Genomic DNA, 19,664 nt, shown 5'->3' on the forward strand with positions numbered 1-19,664 from the left:
GAAACAAAAATTTGACCATTCATCCTCCTGCTTAATTCTAAAATTTAATGAATTGGCTAAGAATGGGCAGTAGCCCAGAAATCACTCACAGCATAGAATGGAATATAATTTAAATTACCAAATAAGCTTTCAAAGAAAAATGTTTGCATTAGGAGACAGAATAAAAATTTCAAATTTTAGAAGAAAATGATTAGCTATTTGCAAAATTACAACTGACTAAAGCTGTAACACCATAATTTCGTTACTTCAAATATATGAGTGCCATGAAATTTTACTTGCCATAAAGAAGCTTAGGACACAGTCACATGGTTAGAGGCATTTGAGAATGAAATAAAGATTAATGACAGCCATGCATAAAGCAATTAATTGAAAGAGTCAAAATAACAGCTCCAAAAACGTTAGAAACACAAATGCTCAAGGAGAAGATTCTATTGTAACCATTGACATAAGCATGAGGTTCAAGGACACAGATCACCCGAGGATGGATTTTTTTAAGTTCTTTAAGACGTCAACAGATCTGCTGGATGAAGCAGAAAGGCAGACTTAAGAAAATCACAACTAAAAGGCATTTACATATTTTGGTCAAAAGAAAATCTCCAAAACCTGTGAAAGAAATCATTCATAGAGTAGCTGAGTTCATTAAAATACTGCAAGACAACATAAATTAAGTACTTGCCCCTTGTGACTTCTCCACAGTGTTAGCCAGCATCTCCTGCAGGGCCCGGACAGAGAGGGACTGTTCCAGCACAAAGGTGCAGATGGAGAGGTCTGGGGGGACATTCTGTGCAAAAAGAAGGAAAGCCGCCATCATCATCATCGTCGTCGTCGTCGTCGTCATCATCATCACCACCACCACCACCACCACCACCACCACCACCACCACCACCATCATCATCAAGCATCTGGACCCAATTTACCTTTTTATACTTCAGTTTCTTTCACAGAAAGAATAAAGAGTACTTGTCAGTTCTCTAATATGAGCTCCCAAATCATCCAACTACATTGTCTACACCTCTCACACTTAATCCGCATTTTAATTTACGGATAACTATAAGCTACCATTTACTGAGCGCCTACTCTGATGAGGCACTGCACTCGGAGCTTTATCAATAACTCCTGTGGTCATCTACGATAAGGATTATTACTATTATTGTGTGGACAAGAATACAGAGAAGCTAGGTTACTTTTCCAAAGTCACAATTACTAAATTTTTCAAGCCGGGACTAAAAAGCCAGACTTCTCTGACTCTAGAGCATTCATTTCTAGTCTATCAAGTACTTCGCTGATTAAAAATGAAAAGGACAGAAGAATACTTTACTCAAATTAACAGTGAAGTTAAGCAAACATAAAATTGATTGGTATAAAATATTGATTTACACAGGCTTGTCCTTATCCACAAAGACAACGATTAGCTTGTCTTCCTCAAGTTGGGTATCATATCCGGCCTCGAACTTCAGATGCAATAATTTGACTTCTATTCGGTGTCCGCGTACTGCTTTATTTTCTCACTCATTCCTTTTCCTTTCTATTTCCTCCCATCAACTTCCATTCCAATCAAGTAATAACCCCATATATTCTGAAAATCCCAACAAGTAACTACCAAGGAGGTGAAGGAAACAGGATAAGAACCGACTGTCAAGTTACAGAGAACTACCCCAATTAGGAACAAATGCATTATCGTGCATGCATGCTTTTACTTTAGATAAAGCAGGATCCAGGAGGCAATCCAGCTGGGTATGGGAAGATGTTCAAAGGAGCATTTTCACAACAGAAGAACATTATAAATACATTAAACACAAAACACAAGCGAGAATATGTCTTCTTAAAAAGAACATTAGGAGGATAAATTGATAACTTGATGCAGTGCCTCAGAATTACAATTTACAGTGTTAAAGTACTTACTAAATGGAGCCACTACCAATAAAAAGATCCTTATCAGCACCGAATGATGCTTTATGGTTTCTAGGAAAGATTAGGTACCAGGGTTCTAAAATTAAAGTTAAGATTATTTTATGGATAAAAGAAGCATATAATCACTAGTTACTCATACCCCACAAACCTTCCTGGCACCCATGTTTTGCTTTGCTTTGTTTTATTTTTTAATGAACTTTCATTTTCTGAATTCCTCTATCCTCTTATCATGGGCTTCTGTGGTCCCCAGCCCAATTTCTTTCCATTCCTCCTCAAACTATCTCAGCTAGTAGTCAAAGGAATCTCTCAAATCTGGGTGCAGCTACTACTTTTATACTCTGTGGTAATGCAAGGAATTTTCACACATTGAGGTATGGGGAAGTCATTCTGGCTTATACATGATTTGGCTTGAACTTCATGCTAAATGGAACAGTTAGCAATGCATGCATTGGTCTGTCAAACATGCAATCTGCTTTGACCATTTTTTTAAAATGCATTTACCAGGTTGTTCAGAATGTCCACTTCGAAGATAGGAAATGGGGGCATTTTATCCCTACAATGCCAATGCTAGTACTCCTTCAAAGATGAGTTTCCCTTCCCAGACAGCAAGGTCATGCTGAGTTGCTGTGTGTGTGCTAATCTTTCTCTTTTGAAACCTTGAAGGGATGCACCCCTGTTTAATATTTGTCTTCTGTTCTCACAAGATATAAAACTGTGGTTCAGGCATTCAAAACGGAGCCAGATAGCCATTGTGCACGTGGTTTCAGACACATTCCTGTACTACTGAGAACTTGAATTTTCTGAACTGTATCAGACTCAGAGACTTCACCAGCCATTCTCAAAACAAGATCTGTTAGCAGCTGCCAGCTGCACCCTTATAGTCTCAAGGTCTCCCCTTGTAACTATTCAACCATTTCAGACCTCAACCAATCCTGGCTTAACAAGCACCCTTACTTCTTGCCAGCTCCAATTATAATTGGCAAACCACTTATGTAACTTTGTGGATTTTGCCTATATAAAGCGTCCCCCCATTCTGTAGTCTAGAAGAACACATTTCAAGTGTTTCTTGAATCTGTCTCCTGGGCTATAGTCCTCAGCCTGGCTCAAATAAAACTCTTTTCTATTCCGATTATAGAATGTTTATTGATTGTTTCCACTGACAGCAGTCAGCCAGACAAGGGCTTTCTTTCCAAAATCCTCAGATAAAAGACTGGAAGCTTGGAAAGGGACTCTCTTCTACTGTGAAATTCAGGATGAGCTCTTTTAAATTTAATATTCTCAGTTCTAACTATATTAATAACAATTTATCACACTAAGACAAATGCTACTGGGAAAAAATTGATTAAGGTAAGTGTTTATTCCATTCATATCCATTTAAACTGTGAGAGTTTGGAAGCTACACTTTGACAAATAGCACTAGTAGAGAACTATGTTAAGAAAGGGTGTGCTAGTGAACCAATTTCTAAAAATAAAAAGCCATGACTTGCCCATTTCTGTAGTGTAAATACTCCAATGATGGCTGGTTTCAAAGTGTAAAAGTTTACAAATCAGCTCACAAAACTGCCTAATATGCAACAATTAGCTCTCAGGAAACTAAGAGCCATTGCCAACACACCACTGAACTGATTTCATGAATTGCTTTAGAATCAGTGTATTATAATAGTTAAGAGATTGGATTCTATAAACAGATCACCTAAGCAAGCAAGAATCCTGGCCTCACTACGTACAAGCTATTAACTTTTCTAGTCTTCAGTTTCCTTCCCTGAAAAATGGGATAATAATTATACCATCCTCATAGGGTTGCTGTGAAAACATAAATGAGATTATCTAAGTAAAGAGCTTATCACAGTGTCAAGACCATAACAAGAACTCAAAATAAGGGATGTCATTAGTTAGTTTTGCATATTGTCATTTCTCTCCATCAATGGCATGTATGAAGCACCACTCATGTCTTAAAATTGGTTCTTAAATGGATTGTTTGAGAGAAATCACGTTTGAAACTCAAAGCATTAACTATGCAGCTGTTCATAACATCTAAAATGTTCTAGTTATTTTCAAGAAAAAGGCACTTTCTGGTACTATTGAAAAGTTTACATACTGGGTATATTTAAATTGTTTCCTACTTCACTTTCATCAAAATGTTAAAGTATGAATCACTGGAATATCTTACATTTATTTTAAAGAGCCTTGAAAACCACATGGATCTGAAATGAATTAATCCTGCCAAACAAATTTCATTTTTTCACAGAGCGACATACTTGTTACAGATAGTGGGGTTTGACAGGAATAAATGAACAATCAGCAAAGGCAATTCTCTCTCAGAGACTCTACCCATCTTTTTTTTTTTTTTTTTTTTTTTTTGCAGTATGCGGGCCTCTCACTGTTGTGGCCTCTCCCGTTGCAGAGCACAGGGTCCGGACGCGCAAGCTCAGCGTCCATGGCTCACAGGTCCAGCCGCTCTGCGGCACGTGGGATCCTCCCGGACCGGGGCACGAACCTGCGTCCCCTGCATCGGCAGGCGGACTTTCAACCACTGCGCCACCAGAGAAGCCCTACCCATCTTTTTTTGGACCTTTATCGCTCTCTCTTTGCCCCCTCCCCCCTCAAAACACACATAAATGTAATAGAAAAGCTGAGCAGTTAAAAAAAGAAAAAAGTTTTACCCCTTCCAGTAAAACTTGAAACAATACAGATCAGAGCCTTGCCCTGTTAGTTTCTTTTACTGGAAAGAGAAACGTCTGGTTGTTCTAGGCAACAGAATCATTACCAAAACTTGTTACTTTTTAAAAGTAACTACTTGTCACTTTTTAAAGTAAACTACTAAAAGTATTTCTTAATTTAGATGTATATTGCTTCAAATAACCCTCACATTTTTAGAGTTAAACCACACTGCAGCATTTATGTTAAGGCTTAGTTCCCACTTCCCCAAAATAAAGTTGTCAGTGGAAAAAAAAAGGGTCTCATTCATTAATTAAAGATCAACTAAATGGCCCCTAACACCAGGCACAAGAGGTAGAGTCTATACAGCTGTAGTGGGAACTTCAATTCACAAGCATTTGCATGTTACCATCTTTTCCTTACTCTTTTTCTTTACTCAAGTACTATTACTGAGAATTTTAATTTTTAGAACTTCAACTTGAAAGAACTTTACGTGCCCTTACAATGAGTGTGCTCCCAAACCATGAAATAAACCCTTATGTAATATACGTTTTACCTTACAGGTACTTCAAAATAGACCACATCAGAACATGAAACAAAGAACTACTGCTCAGCCTGTACACCTACCTGCCTCTTAAACATTACACTTAGTTTTCACACAAAATTAAACCAGAGAAAGTATACACTTCGGTCTGTCTAAATGTGTATCTAGGCTGCCCGGAACCCAAAGCAGGCAGGTAGGAGGTTCATAATGCTTTTCATATGGAGACAAGACCAATTTGATAAGGACAGGTGTGCTTTGGCAAAGGTAACAAACCTTAAGCAAGCAGCATGGCTGCGTGTCTTCTCTTCTTTTAAAATACAAACTGGTCCCCGTTAGTCCCTGCCTGACAAACATTACCTCATCTTACAGGTAAAGAAATTCTCAAGAATAACCACAACATAGCCTCTGGCTTTGTTGGCACTGGAGAGTCTGTGTGAAATCGATTAGGTTTCCAACCGAGCGATCCATGGAACCATTTGGCATACACAGACGCATATGCCTAACTCACTTACAAACCTATTGAAACATGTCATTGACTTAACTGAACTGCAAACAATAATTGGGGCTATATACGCTACAGCAGACCACCTCTCTTGTTACCACTGTGTACAAATTGCACACTAACATACCACTCCATTTTAAGGTCTCGATGCCTTTGCTCATACTTTTTTCTCCCTCAGCGTGACCTATCCAATCTCCAGGTCTCCACCAGTGGAAAACTATTTCATATTTTTAAATCACACATAAATAAAATCACATATAAAAACATTTTCCTCGGTGAAAATTCAAACAATACTGAAAATTTTAATTCTCTCTTTCCTAATTTAGTTATACATACTCTCCATCCCAGGCATAACCACATGGGAGCTGGATAAGCTTTCGGAGGTACATCTTTCCAGGCCTTTTCTTATGCATTTGCATACATATGTAAGCTCACATCAAAGTATATAGATTGGCTTTTCCCATTAACGGGCTCACTTTGTATAAATTCCATATTTTAATTTATTAATATGTATTGAAGATCATTTTCTGTTAATAGATCTCTATCGACTTCATTCTTCATGACAGCTAAAGGATCTAGACAAGCCATATGCCTCCTGAAGACTGGTTCAAGTTTCATACTATGAAACATTGTTACTCAACTTGGACCCTCACTCTCCCACCCCACCACGACCAGTCTGAAACGATGATTTGCAGAAGAAAGTGCTCAGTGTTTGAAGAGTTGACCTCAAACTACGATTTCACCTATTTCTGGAAAATTAAACAAATGCGCCTATAGGGACACAGTAGTAACAGTCCTAATGGCAGATCTTTACTTCGGTTTTTGTTTTCACAATCCTAAGTTTCTAATATGAAGACAAGTAATTTACCTTTTTACACTGCCTTTCAGTTGTGCACCAAATAACCTTCAGAGTAACACAGAGATATCTCAAAATATATTTTGAAAATTCATGAGGTATTAAATCTTGATAGCTTGACAGCATAAGCAAATGGGCAGGTCATTGTACCCAAGGACACGGGATTCCGAGTCAATGCATAACCAGCCAAGGGATCCCAGGTAAATCGGTCTGAGCTTCCCCATCCATTAAGTGGCAACATACCTATCGCACTTCACAGAAGATTTCTGAAGTCCAAATAAGAAAAGCAAAGCATTACAAACTAGAAAATCCCAACAAACTATCATTTTCTCTGCCTAATTAAAAAAATAGTCTATCTCACATTGAAAGCCAGAATCACAGAGATATAAATTAAGAGAAAAGCTTGTCTTCTACCAAGAAATGTGAAGACAGGATCCTTTGGAGTGGAACAGATGGTCTGAAGTTGATGCAGGTTTGTTTTCTCTCAGCCACCCATCTGCTGAGTGGCCTTGGGCAAGACACCATATCCACTGAGGGTCAACGTGCCCACGAGTTATGGAGATATCAAACTTCTCCAAAAAATAAAGATGTTGTTGTTGTTGAAGTTGCCAAGTGAAGACATGAAACAGGCAAAATCACACCTACCATACAGGGCGCGACATCCTTTAAAATGTTTGTATGTCCTACAATTCCAATGTAATTATGATGCTGTATCCCACTGACTTACATGAACTACTTTAGAAAAGAAATATCAAGCTGGATAAAAGGAAAATCTTAGTTCACTTTTTTCTCTTTATACGTCTTCAAAATTCCAATCATAACATTTCCCCAGCCTGGAAATGGGGTTGTTGCCAGACTTTCACACTTTTCTGTGAGAGTTCATAGTTCCAGGTAGTGTTGCTTGTCATATTCTTGTTCTCCTCAACCCACTTTGCACCAAAGATTAACAGAACATTGTCTTAGAGAAGGAAATATGTATCCTGCATCAATCACAGGATAAATTCTTTCTTCTTTCAGAGATCAGATTTTTGAAAGACAAGATAAATGTGATCACAGCAGATGCAACGGATATGCCTGGGTTTCCCCACGTCTCAAGCCTTTGAATCTCTTCAGAAAAGCTCAAGTCATTCCATGTGCCTTTCTTTTTATTTTTTTTTTTTCTATGGTACGCGGGCCTCTCACCGTTGTGGCCCCTCCTGCCGCGGAGCACAGGCTCCGGACGCGCAGGCCCAGCGGCCACGGCTCACGGGCCCAGCCGCTCCGCGGCATGTGGGATCTTCCCAGACCGGGGCACAAACCCACATCCCCCGCATCGGCAGGCAGACTCCCAATCACTGCGCCACCAGGGAAGCCCCCCATGTGCCTTTCTTAACAACACAGGTCCAAGTCAGAAAGGACCTGTTAGCACACTAAACAAGTGGTAATTAGCAGTACATCACCGCTACAAAGAGCCACAGCTCTGCCAATTAGCAGTTAATTATGAAAATTAATTATGAAAATCCTTAGTGAATTAATAGGGTTTCATATGATTTGCTCAGTGTTCATGTTTCTCCTTGGCATACATCTTCTCTAATACAATCTTCTTTAAACACCATATTAAGTAGATATGCCAGTCTGCCTTATTTTTCTAATTATTTTACTATTCAGCTGACTCAAATGTGCCAGTGCAAATCTGGAGGTATACCAGTTTGACATTCCCCCTGCATGACCTCTCTCCTGCTAATATCCTAACAGGAATAGTGTATTAGGTCAACTCTGTTCACACGTATCTTAACTGGGAGCCACTGTTGGTGAGAACACACATATTTAGTATTTTGAAAGCAAGACCCTCAAAAGGCAACCAAAGGAAAGGCTTCTGCTGTGAACTGAGCCTCAAGATGATACGCAGGTATGTCAAAAATCACATGTGCTACCAATGACTCATTGGATGTAGCCTCCTGCCTCTGAACATTGCTAAGTCAAACCCATCTATCTGTCACAATCTCCATAAAAGCTTAACAAACCAACCCTCCACACTCTAGGTGATGGCCCACTTACCTAATTTGCATGTGAAGCTCATAATTTCTATTCATATGTCACCATGATGTTCCAGGAAGTTGGGCTCAAATTAAGAAACCTGCTGTGGAAAAAGCTATGGCGCTTCACCACTAAATTCAGAGCTCAGAGCTCAGTAAACATCTGAATAAACGCATGAATAAGCAAACCACAAGAAGAAATAAATCGGTGGAAATAGTGGAACCACCGCTATAGTTCAACTACCCACCAATTACTTTGGAGCAAAGTTTCACTCTGCTCGAGTCTTTTTTTAAGTATTAGCAAAATAGGGACTCCCCTGGTGGTCCAGTGGTTAAGACTCTGCGCTCCCTACGCAGAGGGCCCAGGTTTGATCCCTGGTCTGGGAACTAGATCCCGCATGCTACAACTAAGAGCCTGCATGCCTCAACTAAAAGATCCTGCGTGCCGCAGCTAAGACCCGGCACAGCCAAATAAATAAATAGTTTAAAAAAAAAGAATTAGCAAAATATATACATATTCATTACATATGTTGCAAGCAATTGGCAGTGTCATGATATTGAGTACACAAAAATAGTTTTGGCAAAAATAATGTATGGTCCAAGTATTTGTCAGATATCAGAGTCTGTGACATCTCAGCCTTGCCTCCCTGCAAGATCCCAGTGAACCACAGACAGTGATCAAACTTGGTGGATCCCCCAGTGAAAATTTCCAGTGAACCATAGAGGTGTCTTCGGGGAGTTCTGTGTAAAGGAGATTCAGGTAGAATCAATTCATAAGTTCGTTGCCTAGAAGTATTCGGGAAAAAAATACTTTTTACCGTAACCAGGTCAACCTAATCATCTGACACAGGACCTCTGTCACAACATCCATACCGCCTTGTCTCATAATCTGCTTAAAGAAAGGGAACAATTCACACAAACGTGTGGACACGGGCAATCAACAGCTTCTGCCTCACCTAGAGAACTACGGAAAGTCAAAAGGAGCAGAAGAAAACGAGAATTATGGCGTCCACGTCCAGTTATGCAGGCAAAGATGATATCTTCAAATTTAATCAACAGTGTAATACAGTGCCGATTTATTCAGGCATAACATACAACCATCTCGCTCTTCGTGGGTATCTCATTCCATGGAAGTGTGCTGGATAATTCCATCGAAATTAATTTAAAATGGCAAGAGCTAAATTAATTACTCAGTATCAGTCTGAACAAATTAAGCTAGAATCAACTCAGTAATATCACTTGGAACCTCAAAACTGAAACTCCAAGCAGACTCAGATGGAGACAGTCAACACCTTGGAATTCTTACTAGGATGTTGCTCACACGGGATTCCCACACAGTTTCAAGAATTAAGAAGTAACTGTGTAGACACAATTATGTAAATAATAATGGCTACATGACTTTTAAAGCATCCTCTGTGTGCTAGGTCTTAATTCTCACCACAACTCTATAAGAGAAGTATTATTATGATCTTCACTTTAGAAATGAGTAAATGTGAGTGACAAAATTAAATGACTCGATCTAAACCAGAAACTATTAAGAGGCATATCTGCTTAGCCTAAAACCCATATATCACCTTGTCCCCCTCAAGGTAATATTAGCCTGATTATCAGCTGTTCTTTTTTTCTTTTCGTTTTCCTGTACATTTGTGGTAATAGTTTTATTATTGATAAATTAAACTTCAATGCGACAGTGTACATGCTCTAAAAGAACTCACACATAGAATCATGAATACCAGAAACTCCATGACTTTCGCTTGAGAGACATCTCATAAGTTCATAACCTGGTATGAGCCCCTCTGGCAATGTATTAGCAAAAGCAAAAGTGTAATAAGGCATTAACATAGTGATCCTTCCTAGATGATGCCTTGTGGGTATAATCTGGATACAGGGATCTTTCCCTTGTTATCTGAAGATATGAGTCATCATGTCAAAGGAAAATATGATATTTTCTGGTTGAAGAATCTTGACGAGAGAGGTATATAGTAGAATTAGAAAACATACTTCAGGTATGTTATATAGAACTGAAACTAAAACTGTATCTGTGAGACTTAACCCTGAAATAATGTTAGGTGATCTGGACATACTCCAGAGTCCTATTAATCCATATAATCTATAAACATATAGCTTAAGGCAACAGAATGCAAATACAGTTTGGGTGACCAAAAATTCCATCTCACCTAACACATAATTTAGTTCAGAAGGGAGCTATCTGTAACACAAAGAAGTAACACAAAGGATATTTTAAGGAAGATAACTCTAGCAGCTGTGTACATGATGTATGAAGCCACAGTGTGACACTATTTATGTTCAAGGATCAATTCAGGAAAGATAAAAAGACTTTAATGAGCTACATTTTTAAAAGAAATTATGGGGACTTCCTCTTATGGCTGAGTGAGGAGGTTGGCAAATCCTCCCCCTAAAAAGCAAGCTGGATAAAATTGACAAGAATAACCTTTTAGAGCCGTGGGACTTAACCAGAGGCATGAAAAAATATGACAAACTTTTATGCTTGAAAACTGCTGAACTTCAGGTAAGAACAGGAAGAGTCTGTGGTGCTATTTCTGAAGCCTGCTCCCATCTCCCCACAGCTCAGCTGATGGGCAGCTCCTGCAGGAATGTGGTGTGGGGTAGGCTGGGAGGACCAGAAGCTGTGCCACCTTATGAAAGGGGGCTCGCTTGACTGGGAGCAGATGCCATGCACAATGCATTGTATGTGAAAGTGACACTTTCCAGAGAAACTCAACAGCTCTTCTAGCCTCACTCAGTATATTCCTGACTGAAGTTGAAGCATGCAGAGTAGTTCCAAACTATTCACACACTCCTGGCTAACTCTGAAGTAGCATGTACATAAGAAAGACACAAAGAACTCGCAAAAAGCAAATCTGGAACAGATTTTACATAACCTGAACTTCTCATGTGCTTCTCTACCCATACACAGGTTCATATGCAGAGAACAGAACTCTTACTGTTTGAAGTACCTGAGTGCAACCTCTGTACAATCACTGCCTTAACTCTAAGCTATGCAGAAACAGGGTAACTTTTAAGAACCAGGCTAAAATAAAAGAATGAAAAAATAAAATGGAGCAGTGACATCAATGACAACACATCATAGGGGAGACATCTCACAGGCAAGTTACTAAACAATAAACAAACCAACAAAAACAGGAACAACCACCTTCTTAGCCCAGGCAAGTTACTAAACAACAAAAAAACAAACAAAAACCAGAACAACAACCTTCAGTGGAGAAATACCAGAATTTATAGTTCCTACAATATATTATATAAAGAGTCCAGTTTTAACAAAAAGAAAAGTGGCACACGCAAAGAAACAAAAAAACAGGAAAGTGTAACCTATACTGAGAGAAAAACAGTCAAGAGAAACTGTCAGTGAGTATCCCCAGATGTTGAAATTAGCAGATAAAGGCTTCAAAGAAAACTTTAGACATACAAATAGGGACTTCCTTCGTGGTGCAGTGGTTAAGAATCCACCTGCCAATGCAGGGGACATGGGTTTGATCCCTGGTCCAAGAAGATCCCACATGCCATGGAGCAACTAAGCCCGAGTGCCACAACTACTGAGCCTGCGCACCTAGAGCCCATGTTCGGCAACAAGAGAAGCCCCCACAATGAGAAACCCGTGCACCGCAACGAAGAGTAGACCCCACTTGCCGCAACTAAAGAAAGCCCGTGCACAGCAACGGAGACCCAACGCAGCCTAAAATAAAGTTAAAAAAACCATACAAATATATTTAAAGAACTACAGGAAAAATGTTTAGAGAAATAAAGAAAAGTATGATAATAATTAGTCAATGAATAGAAATGCTCAATAAAGATACAGGAATTACACAAAGAGAACCAAATGGATTTGAGTATAATAACTAAAATAATAAATATGCTAGAGGGGTCCAATGGCAGATTTAAAATGAAAGGACAAAGAATCAGTGAACTCAAAGCTCATTTAATAGAAATTATTCAATCAGAAATACACAGAGAAAAAAAAAACAGGAAAAAAATTAAATGAGCCTCAAAAACCTATGGAATAATATACAGGTAATGGGAGTCCCAGAACAACAGGAGACAAAGGACAGAAAATATATTTGAAGAAATAATGGCCAAAAACTTCCAAAATTTAAAGAAAAACATTAGTTGAAACATCCAAGAAGCATAAAAATACCGAAGTAGGATAAACACAAAGGGATTCACACCTAGACACATCATACTCAAACTATTGAGAGTCAAAGACAAAAAAAAGAGGAAATATTTAAAGCAGCAAGACAAAAATTTACTCATCACAACATGATTAATTGCTGACTTCTCATCTGAATCAAGAGAGAACAGAAGGCAGCTGACAACTTATCAAAGAGCTGAAAGAAAAAAACTGTCAACCAAAAATTCAATATCGAGCTAAACTTTTTTTCAAACATGTAAAATAAATACATTCCAAGATAAACAAGGATGGAGAATTTATTGCTACCACAGTTGCCTTACAAGAATGCCCACTCTCAACAACTTTTATTCATCGTAGGACTGGAAGTCCTAACCACAGCAATTAGTCCAGAAAAAGAAATAAAAGGCTTCCAAATTGGAAAGGAAAAGTAAAATTCTCTCTATTTGCAGATGACTAATATTATATATCAAAAATCCTAAAGACTCCACCAAAATTTCATTAGAACTAATAAATAAATAAAGTTTCAGGATACAATTTCAATACATAAAAATCAGTTGTGTTTCTACATATTAGCAACAATCTATTAGAGAGAAATTTTTTTTAAAAATCCCAGTTTACAACTGCAGCAAAACTAAAATAAAACACTAAGGAATAAATTTAACCAAGAAGGTGAAAGATCTGTACAGTGAAAACTATAGAACATTACTGAAGGAAACTGAAGAAGACACAAATAAATGCAAAGACATTCTGTGCTCAAAGATTGGAAGAAGGATATTGTAGAAATATCTACACTACCTAAAGTGATCTACAGATTCAATGCAATCACTATCAAAATTCCAATTCATTTTTCATACAAATAGAGCAAACAATCCTAAAACTCATATGGAACTACAAAAGACCCCAAATAGCCAAAGTTATCTTGAGAAAGAAGAAAGCTGGAGGCAGCATGATTCCTGCTTTCAAAGTACATTACAAAGCTATAGTAATCAAAACAGTATGGTATTGGCATAAAAAGACACATAGACTAATTGAACATTATAGAAACCCAGAAATAAATCCATGCATACATAGTCAATTCATCTACAGCAATGAAGTCAAGAATATTTAATAGGGAAAGGATAATCTCTTCAATAAATGGTGCTGGGAAAACAGGATGGCCACATGTAAAAAAAATGAAACTGAACCACTATCTTACACATCACACACAAAAATAATCAACTTGAGATGGTTTTAAGACTTGAAGGTAAGACCTGAAATCATTAATACTCTTAGAAGAAAACATAGGGGGTAAGCTTCTTGACATTAGTCTTGGCAATAATTTTTTGAATTTGACACCAAAGCAAAGGCAACAAAAGTTAAAATAAACAAGTGGGATTACATCAAAGTAAAAAGCTTCTACACAGTAAATAAGACCATCAACAAAATGAAAAGGCAAATCATATCTCTGACAAGGGATTAACATCCAAAGTGTATAAAGAATGTATATAACTCAACTGCAAACAATATGATTTAAAAATGGGCAAAGGAAGTGAATAGACATTTTCCCAAAGAAAACATAAAAATGGGCAACAGGTACAAGAAAAAATGTTCTACATCACTAATCATCAGGAAAATGCAAATCAAAATCACGATGAGATATCACCTCACACGTGTTAGAATGGCTATTATCAAAAAGACAAGAAATAACAAATACTCGCAAAGATATGGAGAAAAGGGAACCCTTTAACACTGTTGGTAGGAACTTAAATTGGTGCAGACACTACGGAAAACAGTATAAAGAAAAATTAAAAATAAATCTAACATATGATCCATATCTATATCTATATCTATATCTATATCTATCTGGATATAGATCCAAAGGATCTCAAGGAGATATCTGCACTCCCAGGTTCACTGCAGCATTTTTCAAAACAGCCAAGATAAGGGAACAATCTAATTGTCCATCAATGAATAAATGGTAAGTGGAAAAAGAAGATGTGAAACATATATATATATAAATATATATGTATATATTTATACGCACACAAACCATGGAGAATTATTCAGCCCTGAGAAAGATAGAAATACTGCCATTTGCAACAACAAACATGGCACTTGAGGGTCTTATGCTAAATGAGACATCAGACAGAGAAAGACAAATGCTATATGATATGGAATTTTGAAAAGCCAAACTCAGAAACAGAGACTACAACGGTGGTTACCAGGGGCTGAGAGGTGGGGAAAAGGGGAGATATTGGTCAAAGAGTACAAACTTCCAGTTTAGGATGAGTAAATTTTGAGGATCAGTCTACAGCACAGCAGTTACAGTTAATAACACTATATTATATAGTTCAAAGTTGCTAAAAGAGTAGATCTTAAATGTTTTTGCTATTAAAAAAGAATGGTAATTACATGATGTAATGCACTATATATGTATATATGTATATATAATGTATATACACCACCCATATACATATACACACATATACACACACCATATATATGATATGTATATCATATAAACATATATAATAAAATATACATATATATGATAAGAATAATACAAAGAGAATGAAGCTATGTGGAATAAAGTTTCTATATTTTGCTGGAATTAAATTAGTATTAATCCGAAGTAGACTGTGAAGTTACATTGATGAGTTAAAACAAAATAAAATAATGCATATTATAATCCTTAGAGTAACTATTAAGAACGTAACTGAAAAGATATATAGAAAAAAAGGTTTCAACATGGCACACTAACCATTTACACAAAATAAGGAAATAACAGAGAAACAGAGGAACAATAACAACAAAGGAGGAATATAAAAACTAAACAAAATGGCAAATGTAAATCCAACCATTTCCTTCTTATTTTAAAAAGAAAATGTGATAAATATATAGAACGGAATACTATTTAGCCTTTAAAGAAGAAGGAAATTCTGACATTTGCGACAACGTTGATGAACATGGAAGGAAATAAGTTGGACCCAGAAAGACAAATACTTCATGATCTCACTTATATGTGGAATCAAAAATGGTCAAACTCATCGAAGCAGAGAAAATGGTTGTTGCTAGGGGTTGAGGGTTGGGGGAAATAGATGTTAATCAAGGAGTAGTAAGTTTCAATTACGCAAAATGAGTAATTCTGCAGATCTAATGTACAGCATGGTAACGACAGTTCATAATACTGTACTGCATACTTGAAATTTGCTAAAAGAGTTGATCTTAAGTGCCCTCACCACATAAAAAACTATCGTAACATGTGAAGTGATGGATATGTTAATTGGCTTGATTGTGATAATCATTTCACAATGTATACATATATCAAAACACCACAATTTACACCTTAAACATATACAATGTTGGTCTGTCAATTACAACCTCAATAAAGCTGGGGGGGAAATCCCATTGCCTAATAAATTAAGACCAAGCTCCACTATCTGGTATTCATATTCTGGATCCAACCTAATTTTCCAGCCTACGTTAAATGCTTCCTACAATAGACTAAGTTAGATAATTCTCTACTTTTCACAAATACATTTTCCCATCTTTGGCCTTTGTCCAATTTCTACTCATCCTTCAACTCCAAGCTCAAATACAACCACATCCATGAAGCATCTCGTGATGACCCAAACTGCCACATATTACACCAATTTGTATGCAACGTATCTTTCATACTCCTTTGTAAGCTAATGAGACAGTGTTACCTCCATAATGCCTTACTTCTTGTGTACTTCGTTGAATAGTGCCACCTGTGCCTCACAGAAAAGTCCGTTAAAGAGAAACCATTTTTGTGACATGACACCTGTACCGTCTCATTGCAAATAGACCACCGAAAAAATATTTGTAAATAAGCCCTAGAAATATTTTTAAGTTATTTAAAAAATATTAACTGATGAGTTTTCAATAATGTAGCTATGATTTGTCAAAGATAAACATATGTTAAAATAATGCAAATACTAACTGTAATATTCTGATGATGGTCTAAAATTTCTAATTTACGCTGATTGGAAAAAATATCTTCATAGGGCCGAACATTAAGCAATCAAAATCATCATACACAGAATTTAAATGCATTATTTCAGGACCCTCTACTGTAGGAAATGAAGTAAGATTCATACACACCCAATCCACTCACATGTAGGTTACCAACCTGAAAGATTCATTGGATCTTTACAGGAATAAATTCTTTGGTGATAAAAATTACACACTTCTAGGGCTTCCCTGGTGGCGCAGTTGTTGAGAGTCCGCCTGCCGATGCAGGGGACACGGGTTTGTGCCCTGGTCCGGGAAGATCCCACATGCCGCGGAGCGGCTGGGCCCGTGAGCCATGGCCGCTAAGCCTGCGCGTCCGGAGCCTGTGCTCCGCAACGGGAGAGGCCACAGCAGTGAGAGGCCCGTGTACCGCAAAAAAAAAAAAAAAAAATTACACACTTCTAAATCTTTTATTTGGCAAGTACCACAATAGACTTGAATGTCTCATGCCAGGTTTAATCCTAGTAAAGAGATTTAATGATAAAATCACCCATTAAAGTAACCATCTAGTTTCTACAAGCTAATCAAGTTTATATGAATTTCATCCACATTAACCAGTTTATGTTTATACCCATAAGTGGTTGAAGAATGAATGACCTAGTTATTTAAGTTTTGGTGTCTGCTGAAATGCATCTTTGTTAGACTGATCTCATTTCCTGTGGAAACCAATTTCATTTCCTTATGACAGAGCACCAGGCCAGAAGGGCAAGTGAAAAGCAAGCAACATAAAGTACCAGGGACTTCAGGAAAACCTCCATATCTGTTCAGTGAAACATTCCCATCATTAAGCATTAACTTGCTCACACTTTTACAGGTTACACCTGTAACACTAACCAGCTTAAACAGTTCACAGTGAATTGATATATGCTCAATAAAACTAGCAATTTAGTTGTCATAGTATGCTCAAATTCAGATTAGCAGTCTGAGTACCTGTAAGGCTACTACCACGTTTTACCTATGTAACTTTAAACCTTTAGCTAGAAACACATTTTTAAAGGACAATATAAAAGCTCAACTTCTTAAGTAAAGCTTTATCTTCAAAGATGCCTAATTGGGATATGTAAATGTATTCTGGCCTTTAAAAATTCATGTTGAAATACGAAATACTTTTTGCTTTTCTGAATTTGACTTCTAAATTTGATTTTACCACTAACTTATTTATACAATCTTTCAAAAGAATTTTTGAAAATTTTATTCAAAGTGGAATGTTGGGATCTGGTTCAGAAACTCATCAGGAAATCAGCAATATGATGGTAGAGAGCCACTGAAAGAAAAAAAAATGAAATAAAACACGATGCTGTGAAACATCTAAGGTTAATTTCAGGGACCTCGAGCAGAAGCATTTCATTAAGTTAGAAACTGGAGTAGATATCAGTAGTCTCCAAACCTCTTTCCCTGTACACTGTATATTACTTTCTTAATGCCGCTGTAACAAATTACCACACATTTAAGGCAATACAAATTTATTCTCTTACAGCCCTAGAGGTCAGAAATCTGAAACCACTGGGCTAAACTCAAGATGAGAGCAAGGAGGATTCTTTCTGGAGGCTCTGAAGGGAGAATCTGGTACCCTGCCTTTTCCAGCTTCTAGCGGCCACCTACATTCCTCGACTTGTGGCCCCTTCCTCCATTTCCAAAGCACGTGACTCTAATATCCGCTTCAGTTTTCACACCCCCTTCTCCTCTTCTGTAGTCAAATCTCTCTGAGCCTCCCTCTTATGAGGACACTTGTGAATACAGTTAGAATTTACCAACATAATCCAGGACAATCTCCTGTTGTCAAGATCCTTAACTTGCATCTGAAAAGTCTCTTTTCCCATATAACGCATTCACAGCTTGCAGGGACTAGGAACTGGATATTGGTGGCAGCAATTCAGCCTACCATATACTCTATAAGCAAATATTTTGAACATTTATTTGCAAAAAGGAGCATATTAAAATGTTATTTTCATCACAGATCTGTATGCCAGTACTTAACATATATTACAAAAGATTTAAAATGAAAATTAATGATAAACAATATTTTCTATAAATTTTATTATAATTGTAATATAAGAAATCATTTTTTGCTTGGGTTATGAATATAATGTGACTAAATATGCTTCATTATTTTTAAAACCTTAAGATTTAAACTTTGTGATACAATAATAGGAAGGCTGGTTTCAAGTTCAGTCTCTCAAAAATTTGTTTTAATGGCTTTTGAAACCGCAAAAGAAATGTCACAAACAACGCACAGATCCAAATGGAAAAAGATTCATTCTAATCCACCAATTATAAAAGGATTTTGTTGAAATTCAACTACTAACTCTCCATTTTGCCTGTTGTCAGTCAGTTCTTAAACTAATCACACAATGTTTTATTTTTAACAAATGGATTCAAATTTCACTTTACCTCATTATTTAAACAATTAGAAAATTTGACATTCACGTTTTTTAAAGTCTGCTTATGTCAGAGATTACATACATGACACATTTAGACCATTTTGAGCGATATACCGATGTAATTAAAAAAACATACTCAAACATCCATTTTCAAAATGTTCTCTCCATGGTAAAACTACTTGGAGAACAGGTGCTTTTTCATTGTAAAAAATGTCATCTTCACCCTGGAAATATCTTCAAGGGAATATGCTATGAAAAGCTCCCAATCATCAATCACTACAAGTCTGGAACAGTTAAATTTTTGTAAAATTAAACCTTCAAATTAAGTACTTGGCCACAAAATTACAAGAAGACTGTCCATGGTGTAGCCACTGCACATCTCATTTTAAAGTACTATTAAAGAACATGCTATATAAAAAATAAATTAAATAAAATTCAAAAATAAATAAATAAAGTACTATTAAGATTTTATATTCTGGCTCCAACTTCTTTGTTTCAATAGCTTGCCTAAGAAAGAAAGTGTGAATTCCATGTAAGGAGCTAATTTTGTGAACTTACCCAAGATTCTCATTTTATTTCTGGTCAAGCAGCCACTCCATTAGTGGTTATATCTGC

At 37.0% G+C, this 19,664-nt stretch overlaps 1 protein-coding gene across 3 annotated transcripts in view; it reads right to left on the reverse strand.

Annotated features, from left to right (window-relative positions):
• The window catches only part of RYR2 (ryanodine receptor 2), a 719,519-nt gene that overhangs the window by 463,815 nt on the left and 236,040 nt on the right, over positions 1-19,664 (reverse strand). For all 3 annotated transcript variants that reach the window (XM_079900749.1, XM_079900747.1, XM_079900748.1), the window contains exon 3: positions 673-781. In XM_079900749.1, the coding sequence (XP_079756875.1) occupies positions 673-781 (109 nt within the window). The remainder of the gene's footprint in view (positions 1-672; positions 782-19,664) is intronic.

Source organism: Stenella coeruleoalba, assembly GCF_951394435.1.
Source record: "Stenella coeruleoalba genome assembly, chromosome: 16".
Classification (NCBI taxonomy): Eukaryota; Metazoa; Chordata; class Mammalia; order Artiodactyla; family Delphinidae; genus Stenella; species Stenella coeruleoalba.